Genomic DNA, 23,654 nt, shown 5'->3' with positions numbered 1-23,654 from the left:
AGCCCGCCTGGGATCGTCCAGTAAGCGATTCCAATTGCGACAGGCTCGACGAAGAGATCGTCCAAGGGCCGGGCAAATTTGTAGAAATGCCAAGGGCATGCTTGATCGACCAACGAATACGAGGCCAGAGATAAGACTTTGGCAGTGCGGGGGAATTCGAAAGTGGAGAAAGTCAGACATGCCGAATGTTTGTATATATAGCAAGTCGACCCAGGCTGGTTTATGTGTGGGACGACACTGTAGTTTTCAATCTTCCATCTGGTCATCATGGGTCGCAATCCGCTGTCTAACCCACTACATTACGCCACCCCCCAGTGGCACACAGGCCCTCCCTCCACGGATGCGGAAGCGCAGCGTCAGTTGCAAGCTTACGACTATGGTACGACAATTACAACCATTACAACCCCCCCTCACCCCGATCACCAGCGAAGGAGAAAAACTGATCGAGAATAGTTATTGTCGGCGCAGGGCCCGCAGGCAGTGTGTTGGCCAGCCAGCTGTCCGAAGATCCCCACGTCACCGTCCTCCTTCTAGAAGCGGGCGGGGACAACACCAAGATCTTGGAGTCCAAGGCCCCCATGCTCTTCTCCAAGCTCTTCCACACCGAACATGACTGGGATTATTACACCACCGAGCAACCGGGCCTCGCCGCGCGCCGTCTGTACTGGCCCCGCGGTCGTATGCTGGGTGGTAGTAGCTCGATGAATGCGATGATGTACCACCACTGCGCCCCGTCCGACTTTGACGAGTGGGCGACGACCCATGGCTGTCAGGGCTGGAGTTACAAGGATCTGGTCCCGTACTGGCGCCGCATGGAGGGCTTCACTCCGAACACCGCCCGCCCGCGCATCGACTTGGCGCACCGAGGCCGCACCGGCCTATGGGACGTCGGATACTCGTGGCTGACGGAGATCGGGGAGAAGGGCTTCCTGCCGGCGTGCGAGGACGCGGGCATCCCGGCCAACCCGGATGTCAACACCCCCGCGGGTACCCTGGGCGCGACTCGCTTCCAGACCTTCATCGACCCCAAAGGCCAGCGCGCCTCCTTGGCCACCGCCTACCTGCCCGCCGCGGTGCGTCGGCGGTCCAACCTGTCCATCGCCTGCCACGCCCACGTCACCCGTCTGCTGGTCGACCGACTCAGCGGCCCCGAGCCGACGGTCATCGGCGTCGAGCTGCAGACCCAGCGGGGCGGGCCGCGGTTCGAGGTCCACGCCCGGCGCGAGGTCGTTCTCTGCAGTGGCGCCATCAACACACCGCAGCTGTTGCTGCTGAGCGGCATCGGTCCGGCCGAGGAGCTGCACCGCCACGGCATCCCCGTCGTGCGTGAGAATGCGGCAGTCGGCCAGAACCTCAAGGATCACTTGGTCTCCACCCCGATCATCTGCAAGGCCCAATGGGGCACCACCCTCGACTACCTGGCCAACCCGCTGTGGGCGCTGCCGGCGCTGGCGCGGTGGCAGTTGCTCGGCAGCGGACCCCTCACCCACAATGCCGGTGAGGCGGCTGCCTTCCTCCGGTCGTGGGAGCACCACCCCTTTCCTGGCTCATCGTCCGAGCGCCCCGCGCCCGAAGACAACACGTCCGGTGCCCGGGGGCCCGACGTGGAGATCGTCGGGGCCCCCATGGCCTACATCCACCACGGCGAGGAGCCGGGGCCGGGTGGGGCGAGCGCCTTCACCCTGGCCCCGGTCGGACTGCGACCCAAGAGCAAGGGGAGCATCACCCTGCGGACCCGTGACGCCTTCGATGCTCGTGAGTGACCCCTCCTCTCTTGCTTTCCTCTTCCTATCCTTTCTCTATCCTTTCTCTATCCTTTCTCTATCCTTTCTATGTCGACATGGAGATACTAATGCAGGGAGCAATAGCAATCATCGACCCCAAATATTTCAGCGATGAGACCGACAACGACCGTAGTGTGCTCCTGGCGGGCATCCGTGTCTGCCTCCGGATCATGCGCAACCCGGCATTCCAGCGATACCTGGAGCCGGTGGCGCCCAACGACGACATCTGGTCGGAGTGGTGGCCGTACTCGAGCACCGATATCGATCGGATCACCGACGAGCAGCTGCTGCGCTGGATGGAGGCCAAGGCCTTCACGCTGTACCATCCGGTCGGGACGGCGCGCATGGGGCCCTCCCCGGAGACGAGCGTTGTCGACCTCCAGTGTCGGGTACACGGCGTGCGACGGCTACGCGTGGTGGACGCCAGCGTGTTCCCAGAGCAGATTAGCGGGCATCCGACAGCGACAATTGCCGCCATGGCCTACAAGCTGAGCGACCAGATCAAGCGGGATTATCAGACGGTGCGAGCGAATTTGTAGAATCGGGATCGGGTTGCTCCATACGATTAGATCCAGTGTCGCCCTTTGTTTGGTGTCGTCGGAACCGGTCCGGTCCATTTGTCACGAATCGGTGGAGACTTCGGCTGCAATTAGGGCTTCGCAATCTATCGTATACCTGTCTTCGGGCCCCAACACGAGGCATTAGGGACCCATAGACAAACCACTCGGCTACCGACCGTAAATAGCATGGCATGCATTCAATTTCCTCACTGGCCCATCCCATCCCACCATCGATCATAGGTGGATGACGACTGATTAAGCAGTCCATGCCGAGTAGGATCTAGACGGACCCAATTATTCAGAGTGGAGATCCTGACTAAAAGCTCAGTTCCAGACCAGCAGAGATGGGAATGCTTGGAAATCCATCTGATCCTCCCCTGACTGGACCAACCATCCCCTCTGGACCTGCCCATATAAAGAGCGGAATGCACCGACTAGGAATAGAGCGCAGTTTCAGTTTCCCCCCTGGTAATCCCCCGCACCATCACACCACTGTCCCCCGCATTTCCCTCGGAACTCTCCGCCAATGATCCATCTTGTCCTCATGGGATCTGCCGTTTGTTGCTTCTGAAATCCCTCCGTTGTCATTCGTCGTGAACTGGGCTCGTCCTACATAAACAAAGCGGGGTTGCGCTCCTCCTCTTCTCCTTTGTCCCCTCCTTCTCCCCTTCCTAATCCCTCACTCACGACTGCTCTTCTGTCATCTTTCATCTACTACATTGTTTGACCTCCATCATGGGTGAATGTCCCTTCCAGAAACCGTCCAATGCGGCGGGTGGTGGCACCAGAAACACCGACTGGTGGCCCGATCAGCTGCGGTTGAACATCCTCCGCCAGCACAGCGACTTGACCAACCCCTATACCAAGGACTTTGACTATGCCGCAGCATTCAAGTCCCTCGACTACTGGGCCCTCAAGAAGGATCTCCAGGTCCTCATGACCGACTCTCAGGACTGGTGGCCTGCCGACTTCGGGCACTACGGGGGTCTGTTCGTCCGCATGGCCTGGCACAGCGCAGGGACGTACCGTGTCTTTGACGGACGTGGCGGCGGCGGCCAGGGCCAGCAGCGCTTCTCCCCTCTGAACAGCTGGCCCGACAATGGCAACCTAGACAAGGCCCGGCGCCTGCTGTGGCCCATCAAGCAGAAGTACGGCAACAAGATCTCCTGGGCCGACCTGCTGCTGCTGTCCGGTAATGTTGCCCTCGAATCCATGGGCTTCAAGACCTTTGGCTTCGCCGGCGGCCGCCCCGACGTCTGGGAGGCCGACGAGTCCGTTTACTGGGGCGGCGAGCGGACCATGTTCCCCGCCGGCAACGACGTCCGCTACGCGGCCGAGACTGCAGAGGAGCAGGCCCGCCAGGCCAACATCGCCACCCGCGAGCTCGAGAACCCCCTGGCGGCCTCCCATATGGGCCTCATCTACGTAAACCCCCAAGGCCCCAACGGGGAGCCGGACCCGCAGGCGGCCGCCCGCGACATTCGCATCACCTTCGGCCGCATGGCCATGAACGATGAGGAGACGGTCGCCCTCATCGCCGGTGGCCACACCTTCGGGAAGACCCACGGTGCTGGTCCCGGCGACCAGGTCGGGCCCGAGCCGGCCGCCGCGGGCATCGAATCACAGGGGCTGGGCTGGGCCAACGGGTACCGGTCTGGCCGGGGCGCCGACGCCATCACCAGCGGGCTCGAAGTCACCTGGACGTCAACGCCTACCCGCTGGGGGATGGGCTTCCTCGACTACCTCTTCCGCTTCGAGTGGGAGCTGACCAAGAGCCCCGCAGGCGCCAACCAGTGGACGGCCAAGGACGCGGGCGACATCGTTCCCGACGCCTTCGACCCGAACAAGAAGCAGAAGCCGCGTATGCTGACCACTGATCTGGCCCTGCGCGCCGACCCAGCCTACGAGAAGATCGCGCGGGGCTTCCTCGCCAATCCCGATCGGTTCGCCGATGCCTTTGGCCGTGCCTGGTTCAAGCTGCTGCACCGCGACATGGGACCTCGGTCGCGCTGGCTGGGTCCCGAGGTGCCCTCGGAGACGGTCCTGTGGGAGGACCCCATCCCGGCCCCGAGCCACCCGCCGATTGACAGCGAGGACATTGCCGCGCTGAAACGTGAGATCCTGGCTACGGGCATCGACCCGGCGGACTTCATTCGCACGGCGTGGGCGTCCGCGTCGACCTTCCGCGGCGGCGACAAGCGCGGTGGAGCCAACGGAGCGCGCATCCGGCTGGCGCCTCAGAACGGGTGGGAGGTCAACCGGCCGGACGCGCTGCGGGCGGTGCTCGCGGCGCTGGAGGGGGTGCAGGCGCGCTTCCACGCGGCCCAAACGGGCAACAAGCGGGTGTCGCTGGCGGATCTGATCGTACTGGCCGGCTGCGCGGCGGTAGAGCGGGCGGCCGGTACCCCGGTGCCCTTCACGCCGGGGCGGATGGACGCGCAGCCGGAGCAGACGGACGCCGAGTCGTTTGAGTGGCTGCGGCCGGCGGCGGATGGGTTCCGCAATTACGGCGCCTCCAACTTGCGTGTGCACACCGAACAGGCGCTCGTCGACAAGGCGCACTTGCTAACGCTGTCGGCGCCGGAGATGACGGCGCTGGTGGGCGGGCTGCGGGCCTTGAACGCCAACTGGGACGGGTCGGCGCAAGGTGTGCTCACCCAACGCCCTGGAACCCTGACCAACGACTTCTTTGTCAATCTGCTGGACATGGGCACCTTGTGGAAGCCCGTCGACGGAGACCGGTTCGAGGGTGTCGACCGGCAGACGGGGGCGCCGCGCTGGACCGCCAGCCGCGTCGACCTTGTGTTCGGGTCGCAGCCAGAGCTGCGCGCGTTGGCAGAGTTGTACGGCAGCTCAGACGGTCAGACGCTGCTGGTGCGCGACTTTGTGGCTGCGTGGGATAAGGTGATGAATCTGGATCGGTTTGACGTGGCGGTGTCGCCGGCGGCGGGACGGCCTCGACTGTGATTATGACATGAATTGCGGATTGATATGATAAGTCTAGTATTGAATTAAGTTTGTTCTTCTGCAATGCGTCTGAGAATTCCGTGTTTTGACTCGTAGAAATCATATCTGTGTAGACTTGGTGGAGATTGCGATCGAGTGGACCGGGTGGTGATATCATCACCGCTCGCTCACCATCAAGCTCTTCATCTCCAACCCCGATCGTCCACCACCATGGCCTAACAATTCCGTTCACCTGATATGCACCGCAAGCATCATGGCACGGATGGACTAAACACCATCAGCCTGGTAACTCAGGTTCTGGGCTCCAGCATCGTCACGCTGGTCGTGGCTTTGCGGTTCGTGGTCAAATTCTCGCTGCGGATGCCGTGGGTGGGGGAAGACGGTATTTCTCTTCATCAATCGAGAATTAGAGACAAGACGAGCTAACGAGACAGTGTTGTGCATTGTGGCATGGGTATCTCTCCGCGAACCCGTCGAGCAAGGCACTGGTTGATCGGAGTAGATTCTGTATAACGTTCACAACGCCTGCGCCATCGTGTGTACGTATCTCGCCCTTGACAAGTCAGCAAACAACTAAGAGAATCAAATAACTAGATACCTACATCCAGGGACCGACCACGACCCACATGACGCCGGATGAAATGGCCACCAAATCCAAAGTCTCTTCCGCTCGCACTCAGTATAGTTGAAGAAATCACTAATACGCGATAGGTCTTCTACGCTACCAGCCTGGTGTTCTCACCCATGATCCTAAGCATCAAACTGACTATCCTCTACGTCCTCACACGTCTGTTCCACCGCTTCCAACGCGTCTATATCGTCTACATCTTCGAGGTTCTCCTAACACTATACTACATCGCCATCCTAGTTGCTAAGGTTTTCATCTGCAACCCAATCAGCGCCTACTGGGCCGTGGTGCATCCGCGATGGAACGAGCAATGCCGAGACCGACGGGGCGTAATCATCGCGGACAGCAGCGTCAGCGTGGCGACGGATCTGGCCATATTGGGGTTCTCGGCGGCGCTGACGTGGCCGTTGCGGATGGGGCGCACGCAGAAGCTGTCTGTCATTGCCGTTCTAGGGGCGGGCAGTGCTGCCGTGGGGTTTAGCTTGTATCGACTGGTACTTGTGTTGGGCTTTGCGATGGGGGAACAGATGAGGTTGATATTGAGGATCTTGATGTCGGAGTAGGTTTATCTTTCTTCCCTTCCATATTTTTTTCCTTTGTGTCCTCGAAATCTCGGCTGATGCCAAGTGTAATAGTACCGCCGAAGGTGGCATCGGGTTGATATGCGCATGTTTGCCAACATTGAAGAAGTTGGTAGAAGTCGTGGTTGGAAAGCATCATGCTGAGAAGCAGGAGGACGCGCGGAGTGACCAGGGACCGATTATCTCGTCAGAGCACACTCTACCGGCGCTGAATACGATACCAAGCAGTGTGTCGCGGGTGTCGTGATGATTGCCATGACTCGAAGATTGTTTTTGGCTTTAGATGACCTAGAACGCGCTCCAATTGGAATATCCTTGTATTGTATCTGTGGCATTTGTCTATTCCCAGCAAAGTAGGAAAAAGATAACAAAACATGATCAAATCTTGCTATATCCTCCATCAACCAGCACCTCCGACCCATTGATGAAGCTGGCCTTTTCACCAGCCAGGAAGGCAATCACCTCCGAAACCTCCTGTGACGTGCCCCATCGCCGAACAGGGACTGTTTTGATGAGGTCGTCGTAGTTGGATCCTTGACGGATAGCCTCTTCTAAGACTGCAGGCTGTTAGGCATGTCACATACTCCTCAGATCAAGACGACGACCTCAAAGACAAGAGAAACATACGTGGTGTCTTGATAAACCCCGGTAGCACACTGTTCACGCGAATACCCTCCGCACCGTAAGCGACGGCATCCGTTCGAGAGATCCCCAGAACACCCGCCTTGGCTGCAGCATACTATACAATTCAGTCCCATACTGGAAGTATATCAGAAAAGAAACCATACCCCTCCAACGGTGGGGTGCGACAGCACCCCGAATATGGATGACACATTGACGATGGATCCTCGTTGGGGAGGCGCTCCGGTTCTATCATTGTGGATTAGCCTCCTGTGCCCTTTTATGTCAAGTCAAGCGACAGAACTCCCACCTAGGGACAATGGTAGTCTTCTGGCGCAGCATCTGCTGTATCTCTGCCCTCTCGCAAAGCCACACTCCCCGCAAATTCACAACTATGACCTGATCCCACGCGTGGGTGGCCAGTTCGTGTGTCTTCTCACGGGGCTTGCTACTAATCCCGGCATTGTTGACAGCATAATGAATGGCACCGAACTTCGCAACGGCAGTGGACACCATATACTGGACGTCAGACTCGGAGGAAACGTCGACTTTGACGGTGACCACCTGGACGTCGGGGTTGATTGCATGCAATTTGTCTGCAACAGTTTGCAACCCCCCCTCGTCGATGTCGGCAAGCGCAAGCTTGGTGCATCCTTCTTTCACGAAGGTCTCAGCCGTGGCTTGCCCGATTCCGGAGGCAGCACCGGTGATGAGGGCAACTCTGGTCTGTTAACGATTTCCATGCGAGAAGTAGTAGATGCGATAAGTAGTAGAGACTTACCCGATCATGCTGCTGGTGTGGAGGGCTCAACACCCCTTGACTTGCGATATCTGGAGAAAGATGTCGCAGAAACTGCTCTCTTTCCCCGCATTCGACTCGTCATCCTGCATATAGTATGAAAGGGGGCTAATAGAATGGCCCCGCAAAGGATGCAGCATGTAGACCTTATGTGACTTTTGTCTATGTCCGAGTTGGTCTCGTTGGGCGACCAACGTGACCACTCACTCTTTCTATCTGCAAAATCAACTTCTCCAGTCGAAACTTCCCGGGTCTTGCATCTCGACAATCTGTGATGAATCTCGTTTCATTCTGGAGCTCCAACAGTACCGAGTTATGGTGATAGTGCAGCCCCTCCACTCTAACCCAATCGGTGCTAAACCAATAAACGCCGAGGTGACGATAATGACTCACGACCCGGGCTTTGATCGGAAAATAAAACAGGATCCCCAGGGACCGGTACCGTGCGACTTGGAAAGATGAGAAACACTTGGTGAGCTTGCCAAAGACGAGGTGGTATCTGTGTCGTAAGAAATAGCATCATGCCAGACGTATCGCTGTATCCCACTCAACCCACCGTCGTGGTGATCCCACCGGACCCTCCCGAGATCCAGACCCAACGACTCACCCTACGACCTCTGCGCATCGGCAACGAGGCAGATGCAGATGGTCTATTTGCGATTCGCCGCCGACAAGAGGTCGCCGACTGGCTGTACGATGCATTCGACCCCACTTCCAGTCTCTATACGCATTAACAAACACATCCCAGGTGGCCCCGCGTCCCACACCACAGTGTCGAAGAGACCAAAGAATGGATGCGACGCCGAGAATTCGAAGCACCCGATGCCTCCGGGGCCGTTGGACGACAATTCACTTTCGTGATTATCCGCACTGATGACCCCAGCGAGCAGATCATAGGCTCGATCGGGATCAACTCGCTGGACCCGGCGCCGTCTCTTGGTTATGGCATCCACCCGGAGTTCTGGGGACAGGGGTACGCCAGTGAAGCCGTGCGAGGGCTTGCCGACGCGTGGTGGAAACTGCCTCGCATGGGTGGAAATGGCGAGACGGATGGGGAAAGACTGTGGGCGGCGACCAATCGAGCGAATCAAGGGAGTGTCAGAACCTTGGAGAAATGCGACTTTCGGATCTTTCGCGAGTTGCAGCTCGAGGGGGATACAGTTGTCGTGATGTATGTTGAGATGTGAACTGCCATATGATGTTGGGAGAAATGACAATTGGGTCCATACTGCTTCCGATACCCTGTGCGATGTGTATGTGCTGGAATTTGTGACATTTACATCATTACCCCCTTGGATAATGTAGGGGCCAACGGTCAGTGGGAAAAACGAGATTTTGTTTGTGCTTCACAATGTGACGGGTATGCCTACGTGACAGATAGGGATTCACTTTCAGGTCATTTATATCCTATTGTAGAGACGATTCATACCTTCAATTGCCTCGAAAGCTATAGTTCGTGCTCTTCACGGGGCATCGAATGGCCATAGTTTCTCTGCTTTTGCTACTGTCATGTCATCATCGCCACACGCTTCCATTTCCTCGGCCGTCTGAATCCATATATCGTACTGCGCGCGATGAAAATCTTTTGCAGCATCCCACCGCTCATCGGGTATCCAACCGTCAAAGTCAGTATTGAGCGAAACCTTCAACCACTGCTTCAGTTGTTGGACCGCCTTGAAATCATCATAATCGCGAATGTGCCGCTCCAGTTCCTCGTCGGTGGGAGAATACGGGCACAAACCCGGCAACCCTAACTCCGTCCAGCAAGCAAAGAGTTCCACCAACGCGTGTCGGATAGCGGTAGCGCTGTCTCGCCATGACGTGTGACAGCAGTGAAAGAGCTGAAATAATGCTGGGTCGAGCGACCTCGCGGGTTGTACTTTGGGGGCATAGGCCTTCATGTACACATCGTATGTTTGACAACGGATTGACGCATCCTTGAGTTCTTTCTTGCTACGGCCGGGAACTTCCTGCCCGTCTAGGTCTAATATGGTCTCCACTGTTTCTTCGGGTTGATCCGCAAAATCGGGTGGCTTGTTTGCGTAGATGAACGCAGGCTCAATGCTTGCCCATTGCCAGTCAATAACGCCAGTAATGACAGTCGGGTCCTCCGCAGAGACGTAGATGTTTCTTTTGTGAAAATCAGGATGAAGTAGAGTGGGACTAGCGGCACCCTGGACACGCTTATCCTCGACTAAGCGCTGCATCACTTCCCGGCTTATATTGATCAGAGCGACGTGATCCTGGACTGATCCTTGATAGGGGAGTAAATCATGGTTAACCGCATCTCGTTTTGGTAAGCGAGAAAAACCGGTATCTATCAGACCTAGGGAGTAGCTCTTTAGATCTTGCCCTGTTTTGTGCCCGTTGCATTAGAGTCGCTTGCTGAGAGAGGGTATTAGGAGACTAACAAGGACCACAATTTGAACTGGGAACCCCATAAAGCTCAAGCTCGCCCGGACTTCGATCCCAGAAAACCGGACTACACTTCGGGCCAATACAGAATCCCTGGTCGAAAGAAATTTTCAGGTGCGACTCCAGGGGCCCATCTGCAAAATACAGACTCCCATAGGCCGGGAAGTTAAAGGATGCCAGTTCTGTGATCGCGATGGAGAGCGCTTCTGTACACAGCATATGCTGTTCCATGTTCATCCGAGGCCAAATATCACACAGGGGAACACCTGCCGCATGCCCTTGAATAATATATTCCGTGCCGATGGGATTCGATGAATCATCGCTCCAATCCAGGATATCTGGGATCGGGAGCGAGATCTTGCCTCGTACTATACAGGAGGCGACAATTAGAATGTTTACTGCATCTTCCATGGAACAGGGAAAGGGGAATTAGGCGCACAATATGCCATTGTTGCTACCTCGGAATTCGTTGTCAATCTCGGAGGGCCACTGATACTAGTGGGTAATCTTGCCACGACACGGGAGCCCGTGTTCATTGTAAGAAGAAAGACCCTATTGCATCTCCCTTCTTTCTTTTCACAGTGGACGACCCTAGTCGCCCCTGGGCAGAAGCGGATGGCTCTCTCACAAAGCGCAGAGAAGTCGAACATCATGCGGCGAGCCTTGCGTTGGAGCGCGTCTCGGTGAAGCCATCGTCCATCCGTGTAACTATAAGGATCGAGTCCTGTCCATAGTATCAGCCTCGTTAGGGATCATGGCACTCCAATTTCTTATAGATCATGATGCTACCGACGTGGAGTCGTTCGTTCCCACTCTGTTCCCCGGAGTGGAGACGACGTCATCGTGCTGGGGTTGCTTCCCAAGGCGGACAGTCTTCGGGGCGAATAAAAGGGGAATGAGAGATTCTGGGAGCGCGCTGAAGGGCAGGGACCCATCCGCAACGACAATCGAGGCATCCTAAGCAGCATCCTGGTCTGTCCGTCCTTTTGTCTTTTGTTTGTGCTCGGTGAATTCCATGAATCTGCGGGCGCCGGAGGTCAGCTCTGTCAAAGCCAACCATGGCGATCAGCAACTGGCCGCCTTTGGGACTGCGGCAGTAATTTTCTTGACGACTTTGTGACGCGCTTTGCTTATCTGTTGTAACTTACCTTCTTGCTTTTACTGTTGACTTTGATTTTTGCCTTCAAGCAAAGAGAAACAAAAGAAACGGAAATTACTCCCATCGTCAAGACACGTACCCTTGCGATAGCACGCCGAATGATGTCTGTTTTTCACCCGTGGTTTGCTGGACTACATAGTAGGTAGACTTCACAGGTAGAGTGGCAGGACTGCCCCCCCGAAACCCGGCCGCGGACATTTGTTGTCTTGTAAGGTTGATCTCCAGTCAAATATAGATATGGCCATTGTTGGTAATAGATGTTCTGCCTGAACAACCATCCCCTACCTGTTTACTCTACGCGAAAGGGCCTAGAACCAACACAATTCAGACCAACATCAAGAATAGTATGAACAATATGAATGTGAAAACCAAAAAAGCAAAAGTGTCATGAAATCAGGGAATGAAAGATGGCAACAGGAAGCCCCGAGTCCAAACACGACGATGCCGACTTCGAATGCCGAAGGTGCCTGGTGATGCAGCAAGCATTCTCCATAAATGCATCCTGCTAGAACGGGGTCCAAAAAGCAATACGAGTAGATCCTTCGACCGGCAGGAAGCAGTGAAGGGATCCCGGTTGCCCTAATAATAACTACCATCCTACTAGTTACAGGGAGTGGGGATCCGTAAACTATATCATTTCGACACGAGGGACTCCAATTCCACTATTCACGCGAGTCAGTCACCAAATTAAATTACACGGATAAACACAAGCGGGGCATAAGGATTCTTCGCCGTGGATAATTGTTCCTTGTGGATATTGCAAGAAGTAATCTTCAGACTTCCTGGAAATGAGCTAATGGTGCCTAGCGTGTATTGCCTATACTAGAGAATCCTTCCAAGATCCGGATGCCCCGCATCAGTGAGGATTTTTGTGCAAAACGTTATAAAATTGGAGCATCCCGACCCCTGAATATACAACGGTGTTGGCCGGAAGCAGCATCCACTGCCGGTCGTGCTATGAGGAATTGACTCATACACACGGTATAAACAAACGTGGTATATAAGCGAGAAACCATAGACAATCAAGACAAAGTATTAATACAACACGTGAAGAGATACAAATTTGTACAATTGCCACCCCCTTTTCCACTTACAGTTCCCTTACTGAGCCAAAACGGCAGGACGTTTGGACAAGGTCAGCCACACGTTGCGCCAGTAGCCAACGCCGCCCTTGATGGTGAATTCTGGAGCCGGCTTGCCTGGGACGAACTCGGGCTTAAAGCGACGGAAGAGCTAGGTCCGTTAGTGAATGTCATGGAGGCCAAAAAGCAGCATATGCCATAATCATAGCAGGGAGCAGAAAGAACGGAATATACCTCGAGTGGCCCCTTGTACAGTTCCATCATCGCGATCTCCCTACCCAAGCAGATGCGGGCGCCGTAGCCAAAGGTAAACAGGTACTTATTGAACAGCTTGGCCTTTTCGGCATCGAGCCACCGTTCAGGCTTGAAGTCCTCGGCGTCGTCGCCAAACAGAGTCTGGTCACGCTGCATGATCCACGGATTGCCTGAAACCTCGGTACCGGCGGGCGCGTACTTGCCATAAAGGTTCATGCCTGGCTCGGACACCACGCGGGGGAAGATGTTGGGAGCCGGGGGGCACAGTCGCAGCGTCTCGCGCACGCAGGCCACGTAGTATGGCAGGTGTTCGAGAACGTCGGCATACTGGGCAATGCCGGCGCCCAAAATGCCCTTCCGGGCGGCCTCGTCGATCTCGGCCATCATCTTGTCGTAGACGCCCGGGGTCTGAATCAGGTAGGGGATCATCGCCTGGAAGACAGTTCCGGTGGTGTCGGCACCAGCCAGGAGCACCAGGAGCACTTCCGCCTTGATGTATTCTAGATCCAAGGGGTTGCCGTCCTCGGTCCGAGCATCGATGAAGGTCTGCAGTAGGTCGACGCGGTCGAGCGCCTTTCCGCTCTTGACATCGTCGAGGCGCTGTTGGATAAGGCTGTCCCGGAAGCGCATCAGCACGCCGATACCCGAGTCGTCCTCGGGCTTGGCGACAAAGTACTTCTTCATCCAGGTGGTCTTGATCCAGCTGGTAAAGGGGTGCAGACGCGCGAGCACACCGAACGCGGGCAGTCCGTCGTGGAACCCCTGGATAAGACCGCCAACGTCCTTACCTTGTTCGATGAAGCCAAAGGGGGCGCCGAAGCCGACTTCGCTGATGACGTCGTAGGCCATGTAGCTGGGAAACTGGGTGTGAGTAGTAATCTCACCCACTTTGGATATGATCGAGCACTTACACTGCCCACCAGGCAAAATCAAACGCATCGCCCGTCTGGGTAAAGTTCTCGTTCAGCTTGTCCAGCCAGGACATGATGCGCGCATCTATCATTGGCTCCATTCTCTTGACGTGGGTGAAGCTGTACAGGCCAGCGACGTGCTTGCGGAATGAGGCGTGAGTCTTGTGCGAGCGCATGTTGAACAGGGATTCGGTCTCGCCGAAGCTGCCCGTGATGTAGTGACCGGTCTTGTCGGCATTACGGTGGTAGATTTCCGGGAGTTTGGTCGGGTCAGCGACGAGCAGGAGGGTGGGAGTGATGCGGACGACGGGTCCTATGATCTGTCAGAGGTTGCTCTTCTTTCTCATCGTGCCTGCGGTACTGATGGAGCCTACCATATTTCTTCGTCAAGGCTGTGACCGCTGGCAGCTCCGTCTCACGAACATTGTGCCATGCGATCCACAGACGAGTCACGCTCCCCCAGAATGGACCGGGAAAGACGGACAGGGGGTGGAAGAAGCGGTAATACACGATTTGATATGCAACCCGCAGGACGCAGTATCCTACGAGGGCTAATATCAGGGTCGGAACCGTGACCTTGCTGGCAAGGCCTTCATCGACGAACCCCATAATGAATGACAGTTCAACCAGTGGCCGGTAGGTGTTGAAGTCAGGATACAGGATGCCGCTTAAGTGGCAGTTCAATGGCCCAAATACTCATGGCCAAGGCAAACGCCCCATCGTTCTACGCCGACGCACGTTGCGAGCCATGACCACCACCCCTCTTCGTTCCCAGCTTGCGCGGAAGAGAGACCCCCCCATAAGAGGGGACCGCTGTGGGCATACCTAGAGACCGGCTCAATGATGGCGAAGTGTGTTACCGTGTTTGGTCGTAGATCTACTCTTGGGAGCGTGTCTAGGCCCGCACATCTCAATTCCCACCGTTTTATACACCAATGGCGACCCGGCTAACGGTCATCCTCAGGAGTTGCGAGACAAGGGTGCATCGGTATCTCCTGACTGGGAAACGCTAATGCCGCGGAGGGTAAACGCAGATGGAATCATGGCAGTAGGGGCCCGGCAAAGGTCCCCGTTTGGAAAAAAACGCGAGGGTCCACTGCTGTCAACGGCGAGTGGGGGGGCGAGGGACGTCCATATCCCCGGCCAGTAGAATGACTTTGTCTGTCGAATCTGTGGGACTAGCTAACTCACTAGTTCTCATTCCTGTTCCTTTAGCCATGGCATCAGAGTCAGTCGTCGGAAATCGTATAGTCTCTATTGAATTATTTTTTTTCTCGACAGAGTGGGTAAAGAGATTTCAGCTGGCCTCAAGGCGAAGAGACCGTCGGTGATCCACAAAGCCCTAATTCAGAGACCATCTATCGCTCTACCTTGCCCACAAAGTGGACAATCAAAAGCCCTGTAGCCTGCGGTCCATCGACCATTGTACCATTGCTGCTCATCTGTTTCCCGAGATCTCACAAGCCAGACAGATGGCTTGGTCGATGCGATGGTCGGGCGAGTCCAGTTGTCCACCCACTCCCCATCCCCCCGCTCCCCGCGACCGTCCTCGTTTCATCGATCTCCAACGCCTCCAACCGAACATGTTCTTGGATTCCCCCCACGGGTCGTGCACGCTGAAACACCAGGGGAGTCAGACAGACAGGAAAACGGGCGCAACCAAAGCCCGACTGAGTTAAATGGACGGATTGCGCCCGCAAACGACCCCACCGGGTGGACACTTGGGACAACTGGTCTTGGACGGGGAGAAAAGACGATTGCTGGTCTAAGTGGAGTCTGCACAGGACTAGCTATCGTATTTTGTGTCTGCCTGTCTACTCCGTAGACATTGCACAGTAGTACAGTACACACCTAGGGAACGAGGCATGTATCTCGGCGAGGACTAAACCACCAACGATCGGCAGTGTCATGTTACTTCGCTATTGCCAGGCTATGCATTTCCATGAATTTCCAGACACGACGATCTCCCTGCTAGGTCGGTTCAAGGATAGCATGACCCCTCACCACCCGTTGCCGCGGTTGCGGTTGGGGCGTCCGATGGAAGGAGGAATAGAGCTGGAATCAGGGTGTCGGTCCATCATATGTCAGACCAGGGGGGCCTGTCAGGTTTTTTTTGGCCACCGGTAACCCTGGTTGTGCAGACTGTCTTCCGTGGCGATCTATTCGCTTCTGTTTCAACGGTCTTGCTCTTGGCCTGTCGTCGGATACTATTTTCCAGCGTGCCATCGCTGATTAGTTCACCGGAAAAACACGGATCCACATCGCGTGCGGCCCGATTGACGCTATTGTTATTTTTGTCCCCCGCCGCTGAGAGAAGAAGCCCCTCATTCTGCGATGCGATGCGGATCGCAACCTCCTCCTCCACGGCTCGATCCCCTGGCTTAGGCGTGTCTATCAAATGGGAGGACGGGCAGGGGCCCCTCACCAGCAGACGGCAACAGCCTTGCTGGGGTCGGCAGGGATTTCGCCTCCACGGCGTGGCCAGGGGCTCGTTTGAATGACGGCAGTGCAGCGCGACAGTGAGGGTGTGGTACTTCCAGGACGGGGTTCTGGAGATTAGCTATTGAGGAGGGATGGTCTAGTGAGAGGTCTACTAGACCCGATTAATATACGTGAATCTCAATAGCATCCCATCTATATGGTCAACCATCTCTATCAAGGAGTCTTGTCCCTGTCCACACCCCCGTCCCCGTCATCACCTTATGCGAGTGGTGCATGATGCCAAAACCTTAGTCTCAGGGGTCACATCCATGTATGAAGATGTGGCTTGGCCTTATGCATTCCTTGCGGCGTGGTGGGGACCGTTCCAGCTGCATCACAGGCATCTGGGCCTGGGATAGAGCCATGATTTGATGACGGCCCACTTAGTCTGCCGCAGAGGCGTGTGTAGACTTTGTACGGAGTACTTGTCGGATGGACCATTCTTTGCCGCCGCCTGGTGTCATGACAAGTCGAATTCGCCTTTCCCCCTCTCAGTAGGTCGTCTGTCCATCACAGCGTGATGCCTGCACGCTCCAAAATATCCCGAACGGTAGCCAGGTCTAGCTCAATCCTGCGAAAGCCAGAGTCGGGGACTTCGCGGGCCGGTGTCCATCATCGATGGTAAAATAAGTCCAGTCCTTCGATCCCCTGGTGGCTTCCCAAGGAGTCTTCTAGGGCAATCCTTATAGACAGATGGGGTTGCTAAGGATTGCTAAGGATCCCTGTCTGTCTCTCTTTTAATTTATTTTGATTTTACGCCTATCCCCTGTTATAAGCTTTCATCGTGCCCAGATTGCGCCCACCAACGTGACGGCCTCGTCCTTTCCTCTCGTTTCATCTCCGGACGATGCCTACCTCGAACGAATACGGACCAGATTCCCAGGGCTCCGTCGTTATCGGCGTTGCTCTGGCCTTTGCTATCATAACTTTTATTGTGATTGTACTGCGACTATTTGCGCGGATTTATGTCCTGCGACAGATGGGCTTCGATGATTGTATGTTCTTGCAACAAGGGCGTGGGAATAGTGCTGACCAGACGTCCTAGATCTCATCATAGGTGCTTGTGTAGGGACCCTCATATCCACTGGCCCAGACAGGACTAACCGACACAGTTATTCTCGTGGGCGTTCAGTGCTGTGACCATTGTCGGTACGTGCATTCATACTTAAATCTCACTATGCACGTCTATATAGCTCCAGAATGACTCGCTAACACGAAACACAGCCGTTCGGCATGGGTTGGGATCTCATATAACCAATGTCCCCTTGACGGGGATGGAGACGTATGCCTTTGTAAGTCTCATCGCCCGCCATGGAGTCCTAGCAGACTAACCGTTACAGACTGTCTGGCTCAGCTCCATGTTCTATCTCGCCTCAATCGGCTTCATCAAGACCTCCGTGTGCTGGTTCTACACCCGACTGGGAGCCCGCTATCTCACACGCTTGGCCTATATCATGATGATCGTCGTGGCCTGCCAGGCCACCTCGTTTGTCCTTGTGGCGGCCTTCCAATGCAATCCGATTCCCAAGGCTTGGAAGGGGGACGCCCTGCCGGGCAAATGCGTCACGATCAACGTCTTTTACCTCGCTAACGCTGCCCTGAACATCTTCACGGATGTGCTGACCTACACCCTGCCCATCAAGGTCGTCTTCGAGCTGCAGGTGCCCAAGAAGCAGAAGATGGTGCTGGGGTTGATCCTCAGTCTGGGTCTCTTGTACGAATTGCCCTATCTTGATTCTGCTCGATTTGTTGCTGACCCCGTTAGTGCCTGTATCTCCTCAATCATCCGCATCACCTACATTCCCACCATGTTGACCTCTGAGGACGCCACGTACGCCATCACGGGCGCCATGTACTGGTCCGTGATCGAGATCAACATCGGCATCCTCGCGGCCTCGATCCCCTCGTTCAAGGCGATTGCCTCGCGCTTCTTGCCCCGCCTCATCGGCGAATACACCTCCAACCGCAAGTACGCGACCTTCTCGGACGATCCGCGTAAGTACGGCACGGGCTTCTCGCGGGTGCAAGACGATGGCATGGCCATGGGGGGGATGGGCAAGAGCTACAACGACACGGCCATGGGCACGCAGATCGGACGCACGACGTCCGAGGATCGCATCTTCGTGCCCGAGGGCCGCATCTACGCCAAGACGCAGATCGAGACCAACGTCGAGGAGAGTCGCGATTATAGCGGCCGATCGTCATCGCTGGAGCGACATTAATCGCCCTCGTTTCTTGCACGTTCCTCCTTTCTTATGTTATAGTCTAATATTTGGGTTCATGTCAGGGCTGGGCGGCTGGAATTTTTTCGTACACACACACACACACACACTTTTATGTATACCGTCATAACTGATGTGGCTCTCACTCTTTATCTTCCGTTTTTCCTTCTTTGCTTTCTCCCCTGATACCACTTTGTTTTGGCCCGGGTTTCGGCTGGCACGGGGTATTGATTGGGCTTATGCCCTGCCGGGCTTATGGTCGTCCACAGGGTGTGGATTTATTTTGATGTTTTGCAGGTCAGACTTTGGCACGTTTTGTGGTCCATCCTTATTATAATTTTAGCTAGTGCCAGGTCAATGAAGCAAAAAATTGTTGACAATTGCGAGGATGTCATGCTATGTTTGTTGCTGTACATCTCAGGAAGTTGATCTCATGATTTATTACGTGTGTGGAACTAGTGGGTGATGGATAAGTCTGGAAGAGATCAATCAAACCTGAACAAAGGGAGGAAGTGATGCAGACAGTGACCATAGCCCCCGTTCACCCCATTCACTGTTCCCTAGCCCATCATTGAATTGAAACCAGATACTAGATATGGAATGATGGTGCCACAGGCAATCGACGAGTCGATCATATCAGCAAATGTAATCCAGTGGGGAGAGGGGCAAAAGACAGGTCAGAATCGACGCCCCACCGACCCACGGGTTTTATGATGCAGCAAGTTGCAACAAATACGCAGGTCTTTGAGATCTATCGAGATCGATCTCCATTTCGGGCTTGACTGCATAAACTATTGATCGACGCCACGCGATCGCTCTCTGCAGGCTCAGATGGATGCACACTGTACTGTTCATCTTTTTCCACGCGTCCCAGCGAACAACTCAGCACTAGCACAGCCCCATCTCGGAGGTTTTTGCCCGATGGGTATAATGACCACAAAGACAGCTAGGCCATCGAGCAACCACCGCCGTACAATGACGCAGTCGCTGGCCCCTTCCCAGTGGATGTGTCGTGCGCGGCAATCGTCATCATAGCATATAGCATATCATAGCATATCATAGCATATCATAGCATATCATAGCATAAAGCAGGGATGATTCTTCTTCTCAGGCTCTTCTACATCTATCTCACGACCTACTTAAGATTCATCTATGTTCAAAATGGCGACGCGCAGCAGCACTAGCGGCACTAAAAGACAACTTATATAGCACGGGGATAGGGATGGATGACATCTTGCCGACAGTCAGCATTCCGACCGCGACAACTTTAACGCTACTCAGGGATGGTCGCCGACGTCCACATTCAATTAACAAATCCCTTCATATCGACCTACTAAGTGGGTAGACATGGTTCAGTGACATAGACAACGTACATTATTCAAGACAATGGAGGAGACCATCTACACAAACATTGCTTTGACGATATATATATGTGTGTATTTGGAGACCCTACATGTCCGGAGATTAACGAGGGAGGGCAAATCCAAGTTTAAGTATGTTTGTTGTCGGAGGTCAAGTGGAAGAGCTCTAAACGAGAGACCATATAAGACCGTCATGGGTGAAGAAAGACACAGCTGGAGTAAGGATTTCGCACGGTACTGTACAATGATATATCTTACAGGATCAATACAATCACCTTCACTGACAAACCAGTACACACGGTCATACTTCATTTATACACCCTCAAGACCAGGTGCCGTCGCGAAAAACGCTCTGAAGAAAAAGGTTATACGACGAGAACGGCACCTACAAACGCCAACCATCCCGGCAAGTCCGCGACGAGCATGCGCACACGGTGAATAGCTAACCACCGCTCCATATCCCTCGATGGCTGTCCATCTTCGTCCGAACTCTCAAAAATGCGCTGCACAGGTTTCGCCACCAAGGGGACGAACAGCATATGTCCGATGGCGGCGACCAAGCCCGCCCAGTAGAAAGTGGAGCGAGAGAGCGGCCACGGGGAGCGGTGACGCAGGGAACGAATATTGGCGATGGAAGAAACGACGGTCGTCAAGTTGAGGGCAACGACGGTGCAGACGGCGCGATTGAAAACGTAGGGAAACACGCGGGGGAGCAGGCCGTCCGCGTCTTTGCGCGTGTGCGGTTGGACGAACGATGAGAAGGCAAACAGTTCGAGGACGGCATGGGCGACGGTTCCGGTGCTCGAGGCCAGGGGGGCAACCCTCAGGAGGGCAGTGGGATCGAAGATGAGTCCGGAAGCCATTGTGGTCTACGAGGTTGGGGACCGTGAATGGGGTGCAACGGCTGATGTTTTTTTGGGGGGGGATGCGGGAATGGGAAAAGGCGTGTCTATAAGTGCTTACGCGCGAGGATCAGACCATGTCAGCCTCGGACTCACGGCTTTCCGATCTCACTTAGCTATTAGAATGAGGTTGGTGTGGAGGCTGTGACGTAATTAGTTAAGATCAATAGATTATAAAATTCTACGCATACTGGGTAGTAAATCGGCTATATATTTGGAAATACACTGGTGCAAACGTGATGTGCCGATGAGGGAACCATTATGAACGAATCGACGGGTATAGGCCTAGTACGCATTCTGCATATGTTCAGTGCCATGCGATAGACAGCCGTCTACTCCCCCTTCAGCTTCATCTGATTATGTACCTTGTAGTACACAAATGGATATAGCGTCTCGGGCACCAAGGTCAGGATGATGATCCACACGCTCCACGGAGAGCCCACGTACGACCAGTTCTGGGGAATATTCCAGTAACGCCAAAAGAATACACCATAGGCCGTGAAGCAGCCGAGGTAGCGCGTGAGCCTGTTTGGTTAGCATGATCCCATATTGATAGCCCGGGAATGGAATTTTGAGAAGCGACCTACCAGATCTCCAATGAGTGGCCCCTCGTGTCGGCGTCACTCCACAGCAACCCAAGACAGACGTATCCGATGGGAAACTGCAGGAGAATCCCAGTCCAATACGCCGTCATCTGCTCGCGCTCATCGGGAAAAGCCATGCCAAGATATTTCAACCCCACGAGGCTCGCAACCGCGAGACCTAGGATGTTCCGCAGGAGTGGCCATCTCTCGCGCGGGGCGTGCGCGCCTCGCAGCGCCGTCGCTACAAAAGATATATCTAGCATAAACCACGCCAGGAAAGCCAATCGTTCGAACGTAGTCGTAGTCGTCACGACGGCGTAGTAGAGTTCGTAAGCCATGATCGGGCCCATGAATTGGATACTGCCCCAGCGGGCACCGGGATACATGTGGTCGCTGTATGTGCGGATGATGCAAAATGTGTAGCAGAGGGCGTAAATTACGCCACAGGCAATAATGAGACCATCCTGAACAAAAAGATAGCTCTCAGGTGGGGAGAGAGCCGCATCGGCCGGCTGGACGATGAGATGCGGGGTTTTCCGAGCGAGTTCGAAATTGGCCATGTTTATGGTGGTTGAACAGAAAGAGTGTCTTTCTGTCAAAGATATCTAGTAAGAACCAGGAAATAGGCAGAAAAATTCCAATTATAGGCTGTCGGAGTTGGCGGATGGGCATGGCTGCAGGTTGGGTGTCCGTCTCCACCCGAAGCCTGCGACTGCAAGGGTCGATGATGTCATCTATCATGAACATCCCATGCCGTGTCGATCACGGCTGCCTCGTCACCCACTGATAGTAAACCAGAGGCATTTCGATACTGCTTATTCTTGTGGAAGATTTTTGCGAGGGATGGTATAGACTCGAGAATAATATATGGGGCGCGTATGGAATTCTGGAATTTGTAGGAGCTAGGACTGTTTGGCCGACAGTCAGCTATAATCTGACACCAGATCGAGAGACCGACCGGCCTTACGTGATGACTCAACCCCCCTAGTTCTAAGACAGATGGAAATTTCGAATACAATTCAAGCGGTTGTCCTTGCCTCGACAGCATGACGTGGGTTTGCCAGGAAGCCGGAATACAAATCCCATCCGACTGGCCAGCCAGAGACTGCAGACCAGATTTACCATTGTTCAGCATGTTGGGGGGACTCGCCCTGATCGATGTTCCCAGCAGTTGCTGTTGTTGTTTCCCCGCACCCCAGTTATTCGTTCGCCGAGCTCGCGGTGAGCTCGCTACTTGTGTCACGCCTGGCAATGGGAACCGCCCATGACGACCCGATCGCATTTCTGCTTATCCACTGGTCGTTGGTTGCGGGGGCACATGTCTTAAGTCGCGGACATCCTGGCCAGTCGAAGGGCGATACTCATTCTTGACAGGGCTCCGTGGAGAATGTCGTGCATTCCATACCTGCCTTCTAGCGATTTACCGCGACGCGACCGCGCGAGTACCCCTTCGAGACCAGGACATGATAAAGAACCAGTGTTTGTCGGAATCGTCAAGCCTTCCAGACGTAGGACTAAATGGAAACGTGATAGAGCGAGGACGATTCTCGTGTGCCACTGTATGTACGTAATGGGCACCGGGTCTCATAAACTGGCGATCTAAGACATCTGGATGGATGTGCTGATTGAGCGGCAGACATTCCCGCGAGGATGGACAGGAACAGGCGACGGATTCAATCTATGGATCGTATCTATATGGAGAATACGATGGTTAGCAATGAATGTTTCAACAAGCTGATCGCGACACGAACCAAGGTTGCTCATGGCACCGGTCGCTCGAATGGGGCCGACCTGGTTCTATCATCATCTCTGTGGCGATAGCGTCATGTCTGACAGATTCGCAATTTGACAGCTAGACACACCTTCTGCGCCAATGAATCAGTTCATCCAAAAACGATAAGAGGAAACGTCGATCCAGATGTTGTTCTTGTTTTGTTCGCATGCGGAATGGGATCCTTGTGCATTCCTTAGTCATCCCTGCATAACCCTGTTCATCACGATTTCCCCTGATTGAAAATCGAGACAACAGACATCAACTTGAATACGGGGTAAATCAACCCGATTATCCCGTATACTCCCTTCGTAGTGCATGCATGTCACATCGCCTGTTCCGGAAAGACCGTGCCATGGTCTCAGTGCAATTTGGGAGGCTCATCCTACGGTCCCATCAAGATTGATGGAATTGGAGATTGGACAGTGGATGCAACACGAGTCGGAGAGGACCTGGACTCCGGGGGTTGGAGGTTCAAGGGCAAATGAAACATGGTAATGGGGTACGCTATCAGTCACTGCTTAACCGAGCTTGTGAGTGTCGCAGATTGATGCATGAGCCACTTCAGAAT

General features: G+C 54.6%; 11 protein-coding genes across 11 annotated transcripts; 5 read left to right on the top strand and 6 right to left on the bottom strand.

Moving 5' to 3' along the window:
* The first annotated feature begins 191 nt into the window (after positions 1 to 191).
* Positions 192 to 2,478, top strand: BDW47DRAFT_135140 (GMC family oxidoreductase). Its single transcript, XM_024818257.1, has 3 exons — positions 192 to 379; positions 454 to 1,755; positions 1,869 to 2,478. Exons 1-3 carry the CDS (start codon positions 268 to 270, stop codon positions 2,321 to 2,323), a joined length of 1,869 nt encoding a protein of 622 aa, XP_024674375.1. The 5' UTR covers positions 192 to 267; the 3' UTR covers positions 2,324 to 2,478.
* A 1,175-nt stretch (positions 2,479 to 3,653) lies between these two features.
* BDW47DRAFT_101901 (heme peroxidase) lies at positions 3,654 to 5,375 on the top strand. The gene has a single exon (XM_024811745.1). It carries the CDS (start codon positions 3,755 to 3,757, stop codon positions 5,309 to 5,311), a length of 1,557 nt encoding a protein of 518 aa, XP_024674374.1. The 5' UTR covers positions 3,654 to 3,754; the 3' UTR covers positions 5,312 to 5,375.
* Positions 5,376 to 5,548: 173 nt separating this feature from the next.
* Positions 5,549 to 6,767, top strand: BDW47DRAFT_123855 (uncharacterized protein; the record flags this gene model as incomplete). Its single annotated transcript, XM_024816136.1, has 6 exons — positions 5,549 to 5,693; positions 5,746 to 5,765; positions 5,814 to 5,850; positions 5,906 to 5,970; positions 6,023 to 6,498; positions 6,575 to 6,767. The coding sequence occupies 6 exons, from the start codon at positions 5,549 to 5,551 to the stop codon at positions 6,765 to 6,767; spliced, it is 936 nt and encodes a 311-aa protein (XP_024674373.1).
* Positions 6,768 to 6,857: 90 nt separating this feature from the next.
* Positions 6,858 to 8,361, bottom strand: BDW47DRAFT_101898 (SDR family NAD(P)-dependent oxidoreductase). Its single transcript, XM_024811744.1, has 5 exons — positions 7,923 to 8,361; positions 7,452 to 7,862; positions 7,309 to 7,390; positions 7,148 to 7,259; positions 6,858 to 7,077 (listed from the first exon to the last, which is right to left on the bottom strand). Exons 1-5 carry the CDS (start codon positions 7,928 to 7,930, stop codon positions 6,899 to 6,901), a joined length of 792 nt encoding a protein of 263 aa, XP_024674372.1. The 5' UTR covers positions 7,931 to 8,361; the 3' UTR covers positions 6,858 to 6,898.
* BDW47DRAFT_101896 (GNAT family N-acetyltransferase) lies at positions 8,362 to 9,349 on the top strand. The gene is made up of 2 exons (XM_024811743.1): positions 8,362 to 8,631; positions 8,689 to 9,349. The coding sequence occupies exons 1-2, from the start codon at positions 8,462 to 8,464 to the stop codon at positions 9,125 to 9,127; spliced, it is 609 nt and encodes a 202-aa protein (XP_024674371.1). The 5' UTR covers positions 8,362 to 8,461; the 3' UTR covers positions 9,128 to 9,349.
* A 54-nt stretch (positions 9,350 to 9,403) lies between these two features.
* BDW47DRAFT_116115 (phosphotransferase family protein) lies at positions 9,404 to 11,197 on the bottom strand (the record flags this gene model as incomplete). Its single annotated transcript, XM_024814886.1, has 4 exons — positions 9,404 to 10,293; positions 10,352 to 10,723; positions 10,795 to 11,079; positions 11,149 to 11,197. 4 exons carry the CDS (start codon positions 11,195 to 11,197, stop codon positions 9,404 to 9,406), a joined length of 1,596 nt encoding a protein of 531 aa, XP_024674370.1.
* A 1,091-nt stretch (positions 11,198 to 12,288) lies between these two features.
* BDW47DRAFT_101894 (cytochrome P450) lies at positions 12,289 to 14,969 on the bottom strand. The gene is made up of 4 exons (XM_024811742.1): positions 14,137 to 14,969; positions 13,763 to 14,075; positions 12,831 to 13,704; positions 12,289 to 12,747 (listed from the first exon to the last, which is right to left on the bottom strand). Exons 1-4 carry the CDS (start codon positions 14,369 to 14,371, stop codon positions 12,616 to 12,618), a joined length of 1,554 nt encoding a protein of 517 aa, XP_024674369.1. The 5' UTR covers positions 14,372 to 14,969; the 3' UTR covers positions 12,289 to 12,615.
* A 1,722-nt stretch (positions 14,970 to 16,691) lies between these two features.
* BDW47DRAFT_101889 (integral membrane protein Pth11-like protein) lies at positions 16,692 to 18,918 on the top strand. The gene is made up of 6 exons (XM_024811741.1): positions 16,692 to 17,238; positions 17,289 to 17,308; positions 17,356 to 17,392; positions 17,468 to 17,535; positions 17,584 to 17,957; positions 18,009 to 18,918. Exons 1-6 carry the CDS (start codon positions 17,091 to 17,093, stop codon positions 18,463 to 18,465), a joined length of 1,104 nt encoding a protein of 367 aa, XP_024674368.1. The 5' UTR covers positions 16,692 to 17,090; the 3' UTR covers positions 18,466 to 18,918.
* Positions 18,919 to 20,000: 1,082 nt separating this feature from the next.
* On the bottom strand, positions 20,001 to 20,858 carry BDW47DRAFT_94515 (putative integral membrane protein). The gene has a single exon (XM_024820275.1). It carries the CDS (start codon positions 20,687 to 20,689, stop codon positions 20,192 to 20,194), a length of 498 nt encoding a protein of 165 aa, XP_024674367.1. The 5' UTR covers positions 20,690 to 20,858; the 3' UTR covers positions 20,001 to 20,191.
* A 202-nt stretch (positions 20,859 to 21,060) lies between these two features.
* Positions 21,061 to 21,872, bottom strand: BDW47DRAFT_123848 (uncharacterized protein; the record flags this gene model as incomplete). The annotated part of the gene is made up of 2 exons (XM_024816135.1): positions 21,061 to 21,253; positions 21,316 to 21,872. The coding sequence occupies 2 exons, from the start codon at positions 21,870 to 21,872 to the stop codon at positions 21,061 to 21,063; spliced, it is 750 nt and encodes a 249-aa protein (XP_024674366.1).
* A 39-nt stretch (positions 21,873 to 21,911) lies between these two features.
* BDW47DRAFT_94527 (uncharacterized protein) lies at positions 21,912 to 22,778 on the bottom strand. The gene has a single exon (XM_024820276.1). The coding sequence runs from the start codon at positions 22,592 to 22,594 to the stop codon at positions 22,043 to 22,045; it is 552 nt and encodes a 183-aa protein (XP_024674365.1). The 5' UTR covers positions 22,595 to 22,778; the 3' UTR covers positions 21,912 to 22,042.
* Positions 22,779 to 23,654: the final 876 nt, after the last annotated feature.

This window comes from Aspergillus candidus (genome assembly GCF_002847045.1).
Source record: "Aspergillus candidus strain CBS 102.13 unplaced genomic scaffold BDW47scaffold_9, whole genome shotgun sequence".
In the NCBI taxonomy this organism is placed as follows: domain Eukaryota; kingdom Fungi; phylum Ascomycota; class Eurotiomycetes; order Eurotiales; family Aspergillaceae; genus Aspergillus; species Aspergillus candidus.
This window is presented reverse-complemented; position numbering and strand designations above follow the sequence as displayed.

What these genes read in the sequence shown, in the direction of transcription:
- BDW47DRAFT_135140 (XM_024818257.1), top strand. Translation starts at nt 268, where the DNA reads ATGGGTCGCAATCCGCTGTCTAACCCACTACATTACGCCACCCCCCAG. An exon ending in GTTGCAAGCTTACGACTATG is followed by an intron (nt 380 to 453) that starts GTACGACAATTA and finishes GATCGAGAATAG; the next exon opens with TTATTGTCGGCGCAGGGCCC. An exon ending in CCGTGACGCCTTCGATGCTC is followed by an intron (nt 1,756 to 1,868) that starts GTGAGTGACCCC and finishes AGGGAGCAATAG; the next exon opens with CAATCATCGACCCCAAATAT.
- BDW47DRAFT_101901 (XM_024811745.1), top strand. Translation starts at nt 3,755, where the DNA reads ATGGGCCTCATCTACGTAAACCCCCAAGGCCCCAACGGGGAGCCGGAC.
- BDW47DRAFT_94515 (XM_024820275.1), bottom strand. Translation starts at nt 20,689, where the DNA reads ATGGCTTCCGGACTCATCTTCGATCCCACTGCCCTCCTGAGGGTTGCC.
- BDW47DRAFT_101896 (XM_024811743.1), top strand. Translation starts at nt 8,462, where the DNA reads ATGCCAGACGTATCGCTGTATCCCACTCAACCCACCGTCGTGGTGATC. An exon ending in CAAGAGGTCGCCGACTGGCT is followed by an intron (nt 8,632 to 8,688) that starts GTACGATGCATT and finishes AACACATCCCAG; the next exon opens with GTGGCCCCGCGTCCCACACC.
- BDW47DRAFT_94527 (XM_024820276.1), bottom strand. Translation starts at nt 22,594, where the DNA reads ATGCGATCGGGTCGTCATGGGCGGTTCCCATTGCCAGGCGTGACACAA.
- BDW47DRAFT_101898 (XM_024811744.1), bottom strand. An exon ending in AAGACTACCATTGTCCCTAG is followed by an intron (nt 7,391 to 7,451) that starts GTGGGAGTTCTG and finishes CCACAATGATAG; the next exon opens with AACCGGAGCGCCTCCCCAAC. An exon ending in GGGGTTTATCAAGACACCAC is followed by an intron (nt 7,078 to 7,147) that starts GTATGTTTCTCT and finishes AACAGCCTGCAG; the next exon opens with TCTTAGAAGAGGCTATCCGT.
- BDW47DRAFT_101894 (XM_024811742.1), bottom strand. Translation starts at nt 14,371, where the DNA reads ATGGGGTTCGTCGATGAAGGCCTTGCCAGCAAGGTCACGGTTCCGACC. An exon ending in GATTTTGCCTGGTGGGCAGT is followed by an intron (nt 13,705 to 13,762) that starts GTAAGTGCTCGA and finishes CCAGTTTCCCAG; the next exon opens with CTACATGGCCTACGACGTCA. An exon ending in TGTACAAGGGGCCACTCGAG is followed by an intron (nt 12,748 to 12,830) that starts GTATATTCCGTT and finishes TAACGGACCTAG; the next exon opens with CTCTTCCGTCGCTTTAAGCC.
- BDW47DRAFT_101889 (XM_024811741.1), top strand. Translation starts at nt 17,091, where the DNA reads ATGCCTACCTCGAACGAATACGGACCAGATTCCCAGGGCTCCGTCGTT. An exon ending in CAGTGCTGTGACCATTGTCG is followed by an intron (nt 17,393 to 17,467) that starts GTACGTGCATTC and finishes CACGAAACACAG; the next exon opens with CCGTTCGGCATGGGTTGGGA. An exon ending in GGATGGAGACGTATGCCTTT is followed by an intron (nt 17,536 to 17,583) that starts GTAAGTCTCATC and finishes TAACCGTTACAG; the next exon opens with ACTGTCTGGCTCAGCTCCAT.